Here is a 15263-nt window from a genome sequence, read left to right as displayed (position 1 = left end):
AGGGCTCTCAGCCTTCGGGCTGCGTCCCGTCTAGAGAGGAGGGATCGCGTCGCTCCAGTGCGAACAGCTCCGCAGCAGAAAGGCATCCCATCTCATCCCATCCCATCCCATTCTATCTCATTCCGTCCATCCCATCCCCGGCTGGTGGCGGGCATGACGAGGAGAGGACCAAAGAAAAGGGCTGGCCTTGGCTCAAGTTTGGTATTCAAGTTCGGTGAGAAACTAGAGCAAGAATGCAGTGTTTGTCTTCGTCTGCCAAGTGTCAGGGGAAAAAGAACTCGATCTCCAACTTTAAAACTAAACATCTCCTCCCTCCCTCCCTCCCTGCCTTCCAGAGAAGTGATGCTGGGCTCAAAACTGGGGGGAAGCTGGTTGCAAAACTCCAGGAGCCGGTACGGGCAAGGACCCGAGTCCGACTGTGCGGCTTCAGCAAAGTTTGGAGAAATACCGGAGTGCGGTCCCGTCCAGGCGCTTTGTCACACAGCAGTGCCCTGGGAAATAAAGCCAAGAACGCAGAAGCTGTTAAAATTGGATGGCAGCAAATGAATGCGGCGGGTCCATGTCGGCAGAGCAGGCAGCTTGGCTGCCTTTGCCTGTTTTAGCGGACGAGCTCTGATTTTTAATAATAGATTTGCTAGAGAAGGGAGATGCTTGTAACTAAACTGTGTGTTAGGCTGACTTTAGGGTTTTGGGTTTTTTGGTGGCGCTTGCTTTTTCTTCTTTGGAGGATGGGAGTGGCCGTCAAGACATAACAATATAACTAGTAGTATTTTTCCTTCAACGTGATTATTATTATTATTTAGTTGTTGTTTTAGTTGAATCGGATGTAACTTGAGTACTCAGAGCTGCAGGACGGATGCTAATTATTTGTAACCCATATGAAGGCACATTGCTGGGTTATGAAACTGTGGCTCTGCAGATGGAGTTGCCGGGCTGAACAGCCCGGTGAAGCGTTCAGTCTTGTAGGAATGATGAGCGCAGGATGTGACACAGCGAGGCAAAACCCTGCTGGGGGATAAACAGGGAATGACCTTTACCAGATGCAACCCCTAATACAGGCTGGCTTAGACCTTGTAAGCTAAGGCTGCGTATTCCTTCCAAGCCGTTCAGCACGCTTAGGGGGTAATATGTAAAAATTAGCCTGAATTAAGACTTTATTTCTGAAGTGGTAGTCACCTTTTAGTAAGTCAGTGCTGTTTCAGTGAAGATTGATCCTTTTGGTATAGATTGTACCATTTCGGCACTTCTTTCTTTAAAAACCAAATCTTTTCCCAGATTTAGCCATCATCTCTCCAGCAGAATAATATGCTGATGTATAGTAACTATCTGTTCAGCTTGGGCAAAACACTCATCCTGCATTACAGATCAAACTTAAAATTTTGGTTTCAATACAGTTAATTTTTTGTACCACTGACTTTCCCCTCGGTTTCAAAGCTGCGTTGTGCTCTGTGGAACGTTGCTGGCATTTACTGACGTTGGAGACAATTAAAGCTTTCACGCTACGGTTTCCTGATTTCCATCTCTAATATAATGCCTTGTGATTTTTACTGCCAATTCATGAGACCAATATTGTTTTCTCAGTCTTTTCTCCTGAACATTTGCAGAATTTGGGCTGTGCTTGAGTCGGAGAGTAATACATGCCTCCAGTAGGTTGTACAGAAAATGCATAGGCTGCATATAGACCTTGTATAGGAGAACTCCACTGTAGTAGATACATCATGTGTACGCCCAGACAATCATTTTGCCTTGTTGCACCTCTGGTTGGAGCGATGCTTATATTCTGTATCACTAGGGACAAAAGGAAGGTGCTAGAGAACTCAACCAGTAGCACATGTTTATCCCTAGACCAGAGCAAACATTGCTGCAAGCAAAGCTTTTTTCACATGTAGATAACCTAAAATAAAAAGAAATGGAGATGAGGTTGTAAAGTGCTGTTCCCTGGAGACAGGCTGAACTGTTTTGAAAAGCTATTGCCTAATGTGTGGCTCCCTAGAGTTGTTAATTTTTAATTGTGTTTTGAGTTCATTTTTGGGAGTGCTTTTGCTACCCAGAGATGGAGTTATCTTTGTTAAAATAGTTTTATGCTTTCATAGTAACACATCTACATAAATAATTTGATGAATACAGTGCAATGGCCCAGGGAACCGAGGGAATGGGGATGTAGAGAAAGTGTTTGGAAAGCACTTTTGTTTGTTCTTTTTAAGTTTCACATCACTTTAGTAGCTGGTCAAGTACAATATTGTGTGTATTGTGTAAGATTAAGTAAAACTTTTTGTCTTTTTCAATTTTCATCTGCTACAGTCCACTCCCAGTGCTGCTTTTGTCCTTCAGCGCATCTGTTCAAATACCGGGATTGTTTTTGAGAGGATGCGGGAGAGGCAGGGCAAGGTTGCCGTGGCTCTGTGTACATGAGGGGGGATGTTTTCCTATGCAAAAAGGGAATCTCGAGTCTTAAAACTCAAGAAAAATTTCACAAGCCTCGGAGCTTACTCTAGCCTCAGCCCTAAACGATGCTGAGAGGACGGGTGGTGGCACCGAGGTGCTGAGCAGGTCTCCTGCACCCTGGCGATGAGCTTTGGGGTGCAGGATCAGCCCGCAGGTTGCTCTGCGAGCTGGACGTGCAGAAAGGGAAAAACGGGTTCGTATCTGGAGAAACTCCAGGAGCAGCGAGGGGAGAAGGGAAGAGCCCGGCTATGGCTTTTATCCAGAAAACGCGTCGGTGAAACTAGAACGGTGAGTGCACGGGATGGGAGCAGGGCTGAAGCGTGCCCTCCCTGGGCTCGCCTCTGTCGAAGTCAGGCGAGGCAGGTGACAGCAGAGTGACGCACGCTGCGGTGGGCGATCGACCCCTTTCATTAGCGCTGTGTCCCTCTCTGGACGGGTTTGCCCTTTCCAGCTCTCCCCTCCTGCGGTGTGGCCGCGGGCAGCATAACCGGCGATACCCATCCTGCTGGCGCTGAGCACGTCTCCCCTCTGCCCCCGGCAGATGATGTAGTCCTGCTTTTCATTATCAAAACCGCTGGCAGATGAGCGCTTGCAGGACCAATAAGTCGCTTCTGCATCAGCCTGGGCAGGCCTGCTGAGCTGCAGCTTTCACAAAAGAAATCTTCTTTTCCCGTGAAGGACATGAGAGATGTTGGTACGGGGCGTTCAGGCCTGCAGAGCACGTGCTGATGCAGCGTGGCGTGGGTTGGTACTGATGAAAATGGAGAGGTGCAGAAAGAAGATGAACATCCTCTGAGCAGAAACCGTGACTGTGTAAAGACCATCCCACAGCCACGAGTGAGGTCAGTGCAACGAGACCTCAGTATTCTGTGTGATGAGGTTCAACGTGCTGGGAGAATGTTTTCTTTTTCTTCTGCAAATATGTTTTTGGTGCTCTTAAATCCCTCCTGCTGACCAAGGGGAAGAAGTCTCGGGATGTTCAACACACCACTTAAACCAGTCTTCCTTCCCCTCCTCGCTTCCCCAGCAAATGCTGGCAGGCGTTTTAGGACAGTGTGCCCTTCTCTCCATGTGATGCTCTTCACGCTGTAAAATACAAACTGACCTGGATTTGTCCTTTCACCTTTAACCAGAGTCAGAAGAAAGTGGTTCCTCGTGGTTGCTCTCAGTTCCTAACTTTCCTCTGCCCCTTTTTGAACTGGATTTTTATTTTTTTCATATTTTTATTAGGCTTACTATGCCTGATGTGGTGTCCCCGTAACCTCAGCAGTCCTCAGCACGCTAACATCTGTCACAGGCATGCTCGCGCCATCATGTCATATCTGGAGTTTGATGTGAGCTCTTCTGATTTAGATTAAGCAGGACATTACTGCTTGCTTTGGAGGGAAGGCAGAGGTGACTTTAGAGGTAACTCCTCGTTCTAAAAAGGTGTGTATCACTAACAGATACCGGCTTTGCTATTTCTCTTCATCACGTTATCATTTCATAGTTCTGGAGACACGGGCAGAGGGGGGAGGTAAAAAAATCCATCCCTCAAACTCAGTTTCTTGCAAAGTGGTTGACTTTGTATTTTGAAATGCACCAGGCGAAATTGCATCCAAGTGACTCTGTGTAATTATCTGGCAGAAGAAAGGGACCTCCGCAGTCAATAAACCATTTGTCATTAATGAGTCCTTCAAAAACAGCGTAAGAGTGAGATCCATGCGGGAGAGGATGGGAAAGAGCAGTAGCTGGACCTGCCTGATTCAGGTACGGATAGGGCTAACGAGCTGGCAGCGCTCAGCCTTGCAGGAATGAATAATTAGGGCAGGAAGAGAAACTCAGCTGAGAAATCTAGGAGGGTCAGGAACTAAGCCAGATACTTATCAAGAGGAAAGTTGATATTGTTGTTATGAACTAGGCTTTCAGCTGTTTCCCAGAAGATAATGACAGGCACATGATGGTCAGTGTGCTGAAGAAACATTGGGAGACCTTCGCAGGTTACTTGGCACATGTCAGGTCTGTTAAAAATGACCTGGGAGGACCAGGTGTTAAGGAACTGGATGCACAAGTGAGCACTCCAGTGCTCTTAAATTTTTTTAGCCGCCTTTGTCTCCATCAGTCGCTGTGTTTGGGTGGTCTGAAAGTCATGATCTTCTGATTTTCCTCAGTCTCTTTTGCAGCAGCAGGAGAAGGGGAGGGAGGAAAGAGGCAGCTGAAGGCAGTGGAAATAAATAGCAACATATTTCCAGAAGAGAACCAATTCCCAAGTGTGGGATTAAAAAGCTTTTCCCAAGCCAAGTATTCAGCTCTGAAAGGAGGGAGCTGTAAGAAGTGGTTTGTCTGAAGATGCTCACCTTTTCCTCTCTCCACATCTAGATTTCCTTCCCGGGGAGCCGGCAGTAATTCTGTAGTCTCTAGACTTCAAACAGTCAAGTCAGTAAATACAGATTTGGAACAAGGAAAGATTCAATCCTTTCATCTTCTGGGCTTTGAAATGTAAAGGTACCTGTGGACTGGACAGGAATGCTTAAAGCTATGAGTAAGCAGCAGGAGTCTTGCTAAGGAGAATTTGGATGTGATGGAGGCAGCTTATCCCGAGCAGTTAAAGGAAAGACTGCCGTCCAAGAAATACGAGAAGCTGGAAAATACTCTTCAAATGTGAATTGACGTGTGCTTGGAGTGGAAGAAAGCAACGTTAGAAATAGAAACTGGGGTACTGTGGAACTTAACTTTTGTTGTAAATAAAGTCAGTCCTCACTCCCGTAAACTGCTGGGGCCTCTAGGATCCCTGGCTGGACTTGGCAGCAAGTCCCACAGCGTTTGTAACTGGGCCCAAGTGAATATCTAATATTATTTTGGAGGCTGTGTTCAGGATGTAGAAAAAAAGGCTTTATTTTGCTTTCTGGTTACAGCTCATTGTGATTCCCAGATTGATTTGCCTGCCTCAAAGAGAAGAATATAACTAAAAAATAGGTCTCAACTCCCCTATATTGAAGGGCTATAAAATAATGCATTGATCTTGTACTAACTGATGATGTTGACTTCATAGCTGTAGGCAACAGGAGACTTAAAATATCTTAAACTTGTAAGACAGGACACAGGTGACTAGTTATTTTATTTTAAAGTTTAGCGTATTGAGAAAATCTTGGCTGCTGTATTTTAGTGACTGGAGATGAATTAGGCAGCCAGACAGAGTAGCTCTTGAATTTCTGGGTTAATATCGGCTACCCTGGTGCACTGGTAAGACGAAGCACAAGGCTGGAATCCAGCTGGGTTGTGCAATTCGTGGCATCGGCTCTGCCAGGAGCTTGTTTCTGCAGACAAAAATGTGTGCATGCGTATGCACACACACTGCAAAAAAATACATAGGTGCGTGTAACATGTGAGTAGATCCGTTAGCCTCTGCTTTTGTTGCACACCAGCTCTGCCGGCTGGCACCAGGACGGTAGCTGATCCCGTCGGGGCGAGCAGCGCCGTGTTAATGGCCCCGGTGCTGGGGCTGTGCTGCGTGGCATGGCTATGGCTATGCTATGGGCACCCCGTTAAAAGTTTCTGTGTTACTAGTTAACCAAACCTTGTTCTTGTGTCCGTCATTTTTTCCCATCAAATTCTATTGGGGTTTTTCAGTCTTTCCATTTTCCTGCTCTTGTAAAGCCTTTTTTTGGTGAGGTGGAAGAGAGGGATGTGCAGTGAATAGTTCCTCTATCCAGTTTTGCAGACTTGTTAGTAGACGTATCGGTGAGGCAGAGCGGTCGTGGTTAGAATTAAAAAACGCTTCACGTTTCTGGTAGCAATTGGATTTGCACGTATCTTTATTGACAAACAACTGACGGATAAAATGACACATATTAAATGTAGTCACCATGCACAGAAGTTATCCAATGGCCCAAGATTTGAAATAGTGTATATAGCAGAGCATTAGGAGCTCACCATATTTTTCCAGGGGCCAGTGTCGTTACCCCATTTTACAGATAGTGAATCTAGGGCAGGGGAAGATAAAGAGCTTTACTCAAGGTCAGCCAGTAAGCCAGTAGCAGAGCTGAGAGCAAACCGAGCTTTTATGAGTCCCTGCTCATTTTTCTGCCCCTTGCCAGCATCGCCGCTCCATTTTCCATGACTTTTCTTTTCCATTACTCTATTTCTTAAACTTGCAGACTGCAGTTTTGGCTTCGTCCTGCAAACAGCATCGATGATCTGTCGATCTGCATCTACAGAGAGTAATTTTGGAGAAGGAAAGAAGTGGGCGAACTGAGCACTAATAAGGAAGAGAAACCTGAACATCTCTCTCCCCTCCTACTGTCCCACCCCCAAAAATAAACACAACCCCCCGGGAATCTCATACTTTAGCATTTGTAATGGTAAAGGGATGATTCATTCTTTTTTCCAGGACAATGTATGCACTGTTTGGCATGTCTGCCCATTCCGTATCAGAGATCTGTATGTAGACCTCTGTCCATAAAGGTACAGCTTGGCTAACCCTTGTTTTCTTTTGTATTGAGACAGTAAAAGAGGGCAAGCAGAAATCACTTATAAATAAAATACAAAAAGTATTCAGATGATCCATAAAATAAAGCAGAATAGATGTGCGGATAAAAAAATCCACTATGTAAATAGTTAATATTGATAGGAAAGCTGTGAATATAATAATTAGAACTCTAAATATTGTAAAAATACACATATTTGAGAGAGTGGAATAGAAACTGCTGCTCTTTTACCCTGTCAGGAGAAGCTGTAGGTGCAGGGGAGCAGGGCGCCGGGTGACGGTGGCTGTCCCACGGGTGGCGGTGCCACCTCCTTTCTCTAGTTCTCAAGACAGGATGGCAGAAGTTCCGTCTGCATTACTCCAGGTTCCTTTCCCAAACACTCATGGTTTTCTGATGTCTACATTAAAACCAATCTGGATGCTCTTAGAGTGATCCTTAAGAGGGATTTAGAAAGTACTGCCAGAGGCTGAAGGATTTGTTCGTTACGTAGATGTTGTGGCTCTTGCGATATAGTTATACTGGGTTTATGTATTGTACAATTACGAAGGCCCAGAGTAGGAGGGGCGTGCATGTTTTATTATTGTTTTGAAGTTTTTCTATAGCTTTGATCCTTCTGTGTATCATCTCTGTGTCACTCTCAGGCCTGCCACAGCAAAATGGTGAAATCAGTGCCTTCTCCAGCTGCAGAGAAGCAGCATCTTAGGAGGCTTTTTTTAGACTTGCATCTTAAGAGGCTTTTTTTAGGTTTCTCATTAGAGGGGAAAAAAAAAAGTTTAAAAAGCATGAAAACAAGAACTTGTTTTTATTCCCTGGTGTCTTCATACCAGGGTTCCTGGAAGTTGAAACTAAGCCTCTCTTAAGCAGGGATTTCTTCTAAAGATGCAGTATGAAAGTTTCTCACATACTTAAAATGAGACCTTAATGGTTTTATAATGTTAAGAGGAATTTTCAAGATCAGAGAGCTGTTGGTTACACGTAGGATATAGGGATTACCACGTCGTTGTTACTTAATAGGCACTTTGAGGTTGTTTTGCTGGTTCTCTGCCTGTGCTGAGTGGAGCTGGGAGGTAGAGCAAGGTGATGACCTGAGCTGGAAGGGACGTAAACTGAGCATGGCTGGAAAAAGGAGAGGAGAAATTATTCCTGACTCATCTGTTATATTTTCAGCCCTCTGCAGAGAAGAGAATACCACATCTGCTTTAACCTGTTGACTGAAATATTCTTTTCATCTGTCTGCAGGAAATCACGCAGACTCTTTTCCATCACTACCTGACTTACATTTCTTAATGTTTCCAGTTCAGACAGGACTAGTGTTAACGATGTTTTCAAGCTCAACACTCTTTGCCCTTGTCCTGAATTGCTCTTCACCTTTTTTTTTTCATGTGTGTGTGTATCTGAGCATCTGCCTGCACCCTGCCTTCCCTCCTCATCCCCTAGACAGACCGACGTGCCCACTCAGGGCACCGCAAGCGTGGGGAGCCTTGCTGGCGTGGCCACCCGGAGCCGTGCATCTTTTGTCAGAGGACTACTGACTTGCAATTAATTTTACATCTCCCCCAATGAGCCTGGGCTCGGCATTGTATTAATATGGGAATGCTGCTGCGGGAACAGCGTGTTCCTCCTTCGTAGGGCTGCGTTCCTTCGGGCCGGGGCTCCAGCCTGGCTGTTTATGCAGAAGTTGGGTTTCCTCCCACCTCACCGCTGGTGTTTACAGAAGGGATCGCAGTTTCCTGTTGTGTTAGATGGAGCTGTCGCTCCGCGCTGGATTCTTGCCCTCCCTGCTTACGCCCAATTGCTTTTGAGCCTCATCAGCTTGAAAGTCTGTTGCTTTTGCTGGCTGCTACTATAATTGTGAGATTTTTTGCAGGGGCAGCCGGTGCGTTTGGTTTATAGAAGAATTTCTGGCATTTCTGTGAGTTTTTATTTACATATTTTCTCCCTGTGAGGTTCTGCAAGCGTTGCTAAAGCCCGAGACTATTCCCATGAAATAAAATAGGGATTATGGCCATTTTAAAGATAAATCTAAAACACTGAGGATTCAAATTAATTTTCAGAAGTAGCATAGAGACTGAGTAACACAGCTTAGGACCAAGATGCACCCATCCTGGGTGTTCCTTCTTCTCCAGAACGTTCCAACATTTTGACATCTATCTAGCAATTCTGTAGTTGGGGTGCAGCAGGAGATACTCTGCATCTGATTCATTTACTCCTTATTCTGCCTTGTAGACAGGTGATAGAAAAAGTTCCTGTTTGGCTAAAAATTCAAGTTTAAATCTGAAGTTATGTAGGAAATTGCAGTAAGAGAGCTGTAGGCACGTTGCCCAAGGACATTGACTATTGATTATTTTCAGTGGTAAGAAAATCTTGAATTACCTTGGGACTGGATGCCTAGGAGGTCTGTTTCATACGAAGGAAGAAGCTGGACCAAAGTTCTCTGAAGACTCTATACTTTACAATTTCATTATCTTCAAATACTTTTTGTTGTTGTTTTCTTGTTTTATAAACGCAGAAGAACTCTGTATGTGTCCTTCTCTTCATGTAGCGTGATCATTCACATGTTACCAATATCTGCTTTTACTTATTCATGCATTTGCATTTTCGATAACTTACCCTCTTAAACCCTGACCAGGATAAGCATTGATTTGTGTTCAGTAGCTGGGAATAGGGTGGATGCAGAGACCGAGCTATCCCGCGCATCGCAGCAGCCTCTGCACCGCCAGCAAGGACATCCTGCTGCTTGGTGGGGTTTGTCTCCTCTTTCACACCCTTTGCCCTGAAAATCAGTAAAGTCAGCTTTTCTTCTTGAGAATGCTAATTAAAACGTGCAATTTATTCACCTTCGTTTTTGTACTCAAATGTGCGATGTTATAGGAGCGACCACACACTGGTCTGAAAACTGTTTTGTGCTATCATTAATTTGAGAGCTGTTTTGTGCTACAGACTTTGTATAAATGCCCTATTTTGTTTAGCTTGGCAGCTTTTTTTTTGGTTTGTTTAGAACCAGTGATTGAAATGAATGGTTATAGGCTTTTGGATTAGCAGGGAAAGTACAAATTTCAAAGCCTGTTAGTTGCAAGATCTCTGGTGCATGTGAGAGAGCCCTTGTTAAAGGTTGCCAAGGGAGAATTGATCGTCTAAATATTATGATGATGAAAATGGACTTTATTTTCCCTTTGCAAGTTTGCATTCATGCCAAAAAGTGATTTTACTTTAAATCCTCACTTTAATCTTGCAGTGGTTCTTGCTGCAGAAAATATTTTAAGTGAATACCAGATTCGTGCAGTTTACTGTTTGGTAGAATAAAATGCTTGAAATCTCTCCATTATTTAGCGCTGTGAAAATATTTTTACTTTTAGGGATGTCACAGTAATACGGACTTTCTTCACAGATTTCTGTGAAGTGGCTTTAGTTTCTTCTTGGATTATATAAGGAAAAAATAACTGATGTAATAGTAACTTTATTAGCAAGGTGCTGTGGTTTAGACCTCTCAAAATTCCCTCCGTTGATCTAAAAGTTGTTCTTGAGCAAATCGTCTACGATACGTAGAGTGTTGTTTCTTACTTTTGTAGTGTTTTCATTGCGTAATATCCTTTTTTGGTGTATTACACAATTTATCCTTGAATAGGAAGTGGAATATTTAGGCTTGCAGTTTTATGTAATTTAAAAAAAAAAAAAAGGATGGCAGCAGATTCCCATACATCACTTTTTCCTTCTGTCTGTCCAGCGGAGCTTGCTGATACCACCATTTTCAGTGTGAGCTAAGCACATTTGCTGGAGTTTTTGTTTCCATAGTAGCATCAGAGGTTTTAACGTTTTCCTATATGACATGAATGGGAGTTTATACAGACACCAGTGGCTGGAGTTTTATTTGGGAGGGTGGAAGTTTTCCAAGTAAAACTTTACAGTCTTGTGGTTTGTGTTAGTAGTCACCGGTTCTGCCAGCCCAGAGGTTTCGTGAATGATTAAACCCTTCTGGTTTCATACTGCAGAGAAACCCAAACCCACGCTGTTCTTTCAGACCCTGGTGTGCGTATGCACTTGGGATTGTGTATCTGAATATAACGTTAAGCAAGCGGCGAGTACAGAAGGAAGAAATCATCTATTTTCCGCAACGTGGAAAGCCTAATACGTTCAGTTAGCCCATAAACTTCAGCAGGTTGTGGAGGCTCTGCTCATACTCCGTGTTACTGGGCAAGGATTTCATGGAGACACTTCTGATCGTTATGGAGTTAATGGGAAGAGATAGATTAACCATAGATCCCTGGATCCAAGCCCCGTATTCTTCCAGTGGTACCAGCCTGATGTTAGCAGGGATCCCACCAGTTGAGATGGTAGCACTGGGTATGACGAACAGGGCAGGGGTGAAACAGCCCTCCCGGCTGAGCGTGATGCTGCTCAGGTGCAAGGATGAAGGAAACCCAAAGGATATTTTAGTTTGGTTCTCCTGGAAGGACGGGAGCATTGCACTTTTCCAATATGAAGCATCTTCAATGATGAACCTGGAGGTGGTGCTCCACCCTCCCTGCAACTTACATATAAGCATTCTCTTTAACAGTTATAATATTACAAATACGGATAGTTGCAGCTGTCTTGGATGATCACTGTTTCATGGGAAGTTAGTAGTTTTGTTTTTTTGGTTTGTTTTTGTTTTTTTTTTTTTTTAAATCTTAATGGGAATGAAAGTTTCTTGCTGTTTTTAAAGAAATCGAAGGCTCAATTCCAAACTGACTTTTTGACTTAAGACGTGAAGATACCTGGTGTGATCACACCAAGTGAGGGTGGGAGAGACTTGCTGGTGTTTGCTGGGGTGTGCCTTTTTTTTTCCCTCTCCTTGAATCTAAGATAAGAAGTCCCATTGAATGAGATAATTGTGTTGGTTCTGACTTCAGAGAGTGGAAGGCAGACATGGGAGTGTTGGGGTTGCCTTAGCACAGGCTGGATGCATTGGATGCCACTGGGAAGCAGAGAAGATCGGGCAGTGAGCTGAGCTGGTCCCGATGGATGAGAGCAGAACCCCCTTGTCTGAAAGGGGGAAAACACATGAAGACTGGATGGGGAAAAAAAATACGTTTCTGACTGAGATGTGCCAAAAGCTTTGTGTGAAGATCCGTTCTCATGAGAGGTGGACCTATGCTGAGAAGAAGACCTTCCACAACAGCAGATACACAACTGAAGGGGAGAGGTTACTTTTATGAGATTTCTATCTCCAAAGCATCTTTTCAGTTTAGCTCAAAATATTACCAAAAGCAGCGTGTATGAGTTGTAAGCATTAAAGCGTCAATGCCGCTTTGAGTAATGACCTAATCAGAACCTAGATCTTAATACGCTTTTTAGCTCATCTTTGTGAAATGAAATTATTTCAGTTGTTTACAGCCGGGTGTGCTTTTTTCCATGGCTTGGTATATTCTGTCTTGGCTCCTAGCAGTTTGTTTATTAATATTAGCCCTATTAATGTCAGTTGGCAGAGGTTTTCCTTTTCATTTGAGGGCTGACAGCCCGCACACCTTTGAAGTCCTTGAAGAATTAGTTGCCCTGGGAATTTTTCATGCTGTAATCTATTTATGGGTTTTTTTGAGTCAGTTTTTGATCCTTAACTGAATTCACAACAATCATCTTTATAGTGTCATTAATAAAGGTTTCTTAACCATGCTGGTGGGCATTTAGGGCATTGTGAAATAGTTCAATAAGAACATTACAAAACACAATAATCACGGCATACAAATAGAAAGAGGAACAGTCTGCAAAGATCTGAACATCAAAGCTTGAAGGTATTTAGGAACTAGGGCTTTATGCAAGCCCACCTCTCAATGATTTAAAAAAAAACAATCCCAAAACACAGAACAAACAACAAAAAAACAACAACAAAAACTCCAACCCCAAACAAAAACCAAAAAAAAAAAAAAAGACAACTCTACTAAGGACAAAACTACAGAAAGATGTGGTTTAAAGAAAAAAGACCAGAAAATTGGAGGAAGTTTATTCTCATGAATTCAACACTGGTTGTAGCAAAGAAGCAGTTTTTAACTGAGAAAACTAGATTTTGGCGACCAATTTAAGCATGGAATTAAAGAGCTGACCACCTGCTTGTGGGGTACCTGTTAGGATGGACATTATGGTTAGATATAAGTATGTGAATACACAGGCAGTGGGGATTAAATAATCAAACCCATATCATCAATCAAAACTTAAAGCTGTTACTCTTTTCTTGCTTAATAGTCAAGCACAGTCCACTGAACCACTGCGGAGTCTCCAGCTCTTTAAACCTGAAAACTTGGAGGATGTTGCATGATACACATTCCACTTTTAAAACTGTTTTCTACTAAGACCCTGAACTATCAGTGCAGCTGGAAAATAACGTGTGTTAGAGAGAAGAGGAAAGTATCTCCTGAGAAGTTCTGAATTTCACCACTGTCTTCTACAGTGACTGGTGGTGTCTGGAAACTATGGTATGGTGGTTGAGGAATGAGCATCTGCTCATATTAGGTTTGTATTATTGACATTTTTATGGCAATTTAGGCTTCTACGTAGTAGCCTGTGCCTGCTGGTGGTTCAAATCTAAGATAAAATTTTACATGCTGGTAGTTGCTTTTAGGAAAGGTAAGTGCACCTCTCAGCTCCCGTGTGCATTGCTCCGTAACCCCTTTTTTTGCTATGGTGACCGTTAAGTATGTACGTAACGGGCAAATGGTACGCATGCACACATGCCCATTTTGGTCTCAGTTTTCTACCCCCATGATACTTTTTCTCAGTGATAGAAGAAATTTTCAACATATTAATAGTTTTACAGTAGCCTTCAGATTTTTTTTTTGTCGTTCACGTGATGGTAAAGACCAGTTGATAGGAATTTTTTTTGTTAGCATTCATCAATTAGTTCATCTGAATAGTACTTTGGCTTTTGTTTGTTTGCTTTAAAAAAGGTATGTTTTCCATTTAAATGGGCAGTTGTTCAAGAGCTGTTGCAAAACTGTGTTACACAATGCAAGAATTCCTAATACATAAGCAGTAGGCAGGCGTGGCGAGTTGTAAGCTTTTTAGGTCAGTATGCCATGAATCAGTATTTATTATCTAACTTTTTCAGAGTATGAAATTTTGACCTTTTAACTGTGCAGCTGAGTTTGGGACTGTGCAAGGAGGTGGATTATACGCAAAATACTGCCACTTCTGAAATCTTGGTGTTTGTAGCCTCCGACTCAAAGTGAAGGCAGCTCTCTGAGACGAAGTATTAGTAGTCTCGCCATGTACAGCTTAGACATCCTTTCTCTTCTTGAATAGCTCAATGCAAAAAAAAGATTGAAGGCATTAAAAAAACTGTGCAGTTCCCTCACCCGTGAGAGCTCTCTTTTTCAAGGGCAGGATGTGACCTTTGAATGTCTAGAGCATTATCGCTGAGATGAAATCATTTTATAAACAGTGATCAAAAAGTATATTGATGGATACAGTAGTGCCCTGTGGCGTTTTATCCCAACATCGCATTAATCTGATCTGATAATCTGTTAAAGCTCCTGTTTAATGCAAGTGAATTCTTCCAAACTGCAGTTCTCATTCACCTACCAGTTTTCCAAAACACTCCCGTTACAGTTGTCAGCTTTATAGCGATGGCATAGTTCATTTGATACCGAATATTTCCCATGAAGGGAACATAAATCCTTTGGTAAATTGATGTTTGTCAATTAGCAAGCTTTTAATGCCTTTCTGGCATAAAAGTCCAAGGACAAGAGATTATGCAAAAATCAGAGAATACTTTTGAGGAAAACAGTAGGTGAGGACACAAGTTTCCTGATCAACGTTCCTGCTTTGTAAAGCAGATTAACGTCTCTGAACTGTGATCCAAAACTGCATAGCGGATTATGTAGTTACTACCGTGGCTGCTGTTCATGACTGATTGCATTTAAAAGCCCTTGAGATGCTTCACAGGGTATAAATGGGAAAAAAAACACGTTCTGGAGTGATCAGGCAGTGTTCGGGTTGAGCATCCACCCCTCTCATGAGGGCAGCGTGTGCTAGGTATGCTAGTTGGCCTTGGTAAGTCACTTGAAACCCATTGTTCACCTCTGAATCAAACCAGTATCTGGTTAGTATTAAAAGCAGCAATGTTTTCTTCCCAGATCATTCCTCTGAATCTCCTGCTGTGGGTTTTTGCCTCCAGTATGTACTTAAAAATTTGCAGTTTTCCAGTTTAGTTTTTAGATAATGAAGGTCATTCAGGTATGGGTATTGGGATGATTTTGTAGGATAGTCCTGTGTCTCCTTCTACAATTCTGCAAATAAATCGTCCTGTTACACCATCAAAGGCACTTACAGCATCCACAAGCTGCTTACTGCTTTAATCTCTGGACGGATTTAGAAGCCAAA

The 15263-nt window shown here is 43.1% G+C and overlaps 1 protein-coding gene across 1 annotated transcript in view; it reads left to right on the top strand.

Moving 5' to 3' along the window:
• Nucleotides 1-153: 153 nt before the first annotated feature.
• The window catches only part of HTRA1 (HtrA serine peptidase 1), a 33723-nt gene continuing 18613 nt past the window's right edge, over nucleotides 154-15263 (top strand). Inside the window, exon 1 of the mRNA XM_009698147.1 lies at nucleotides 154-214. Coding sequence (XP_009696449.1) covers nucleotides 154-214 — 61 coding nt within the window. The remainder of the gene's footprint in view (nucleotides 215-15263) is intronic.

Source organism: Cariama cristata, unplaced genomic scaffold, assembly GCF_000690535.1.
Source record: "Cariama cristata isolate BGI_N322 unplaced genomic scaffold, ASM69053v1 scaffold8874, whole genome shotgun sequence".
Taxonomy (NCBI): domain Eukaryota; kingdom Metazoa; phylum Chordata; class Aves; order Cariamiformes; family Cariamidae; genus Cariama; species Cariama cristata.
Note: the sequence above shows the minus strand (reverse complement) of the source record. Positions and strands in the feature narration are given on the sequence as shown.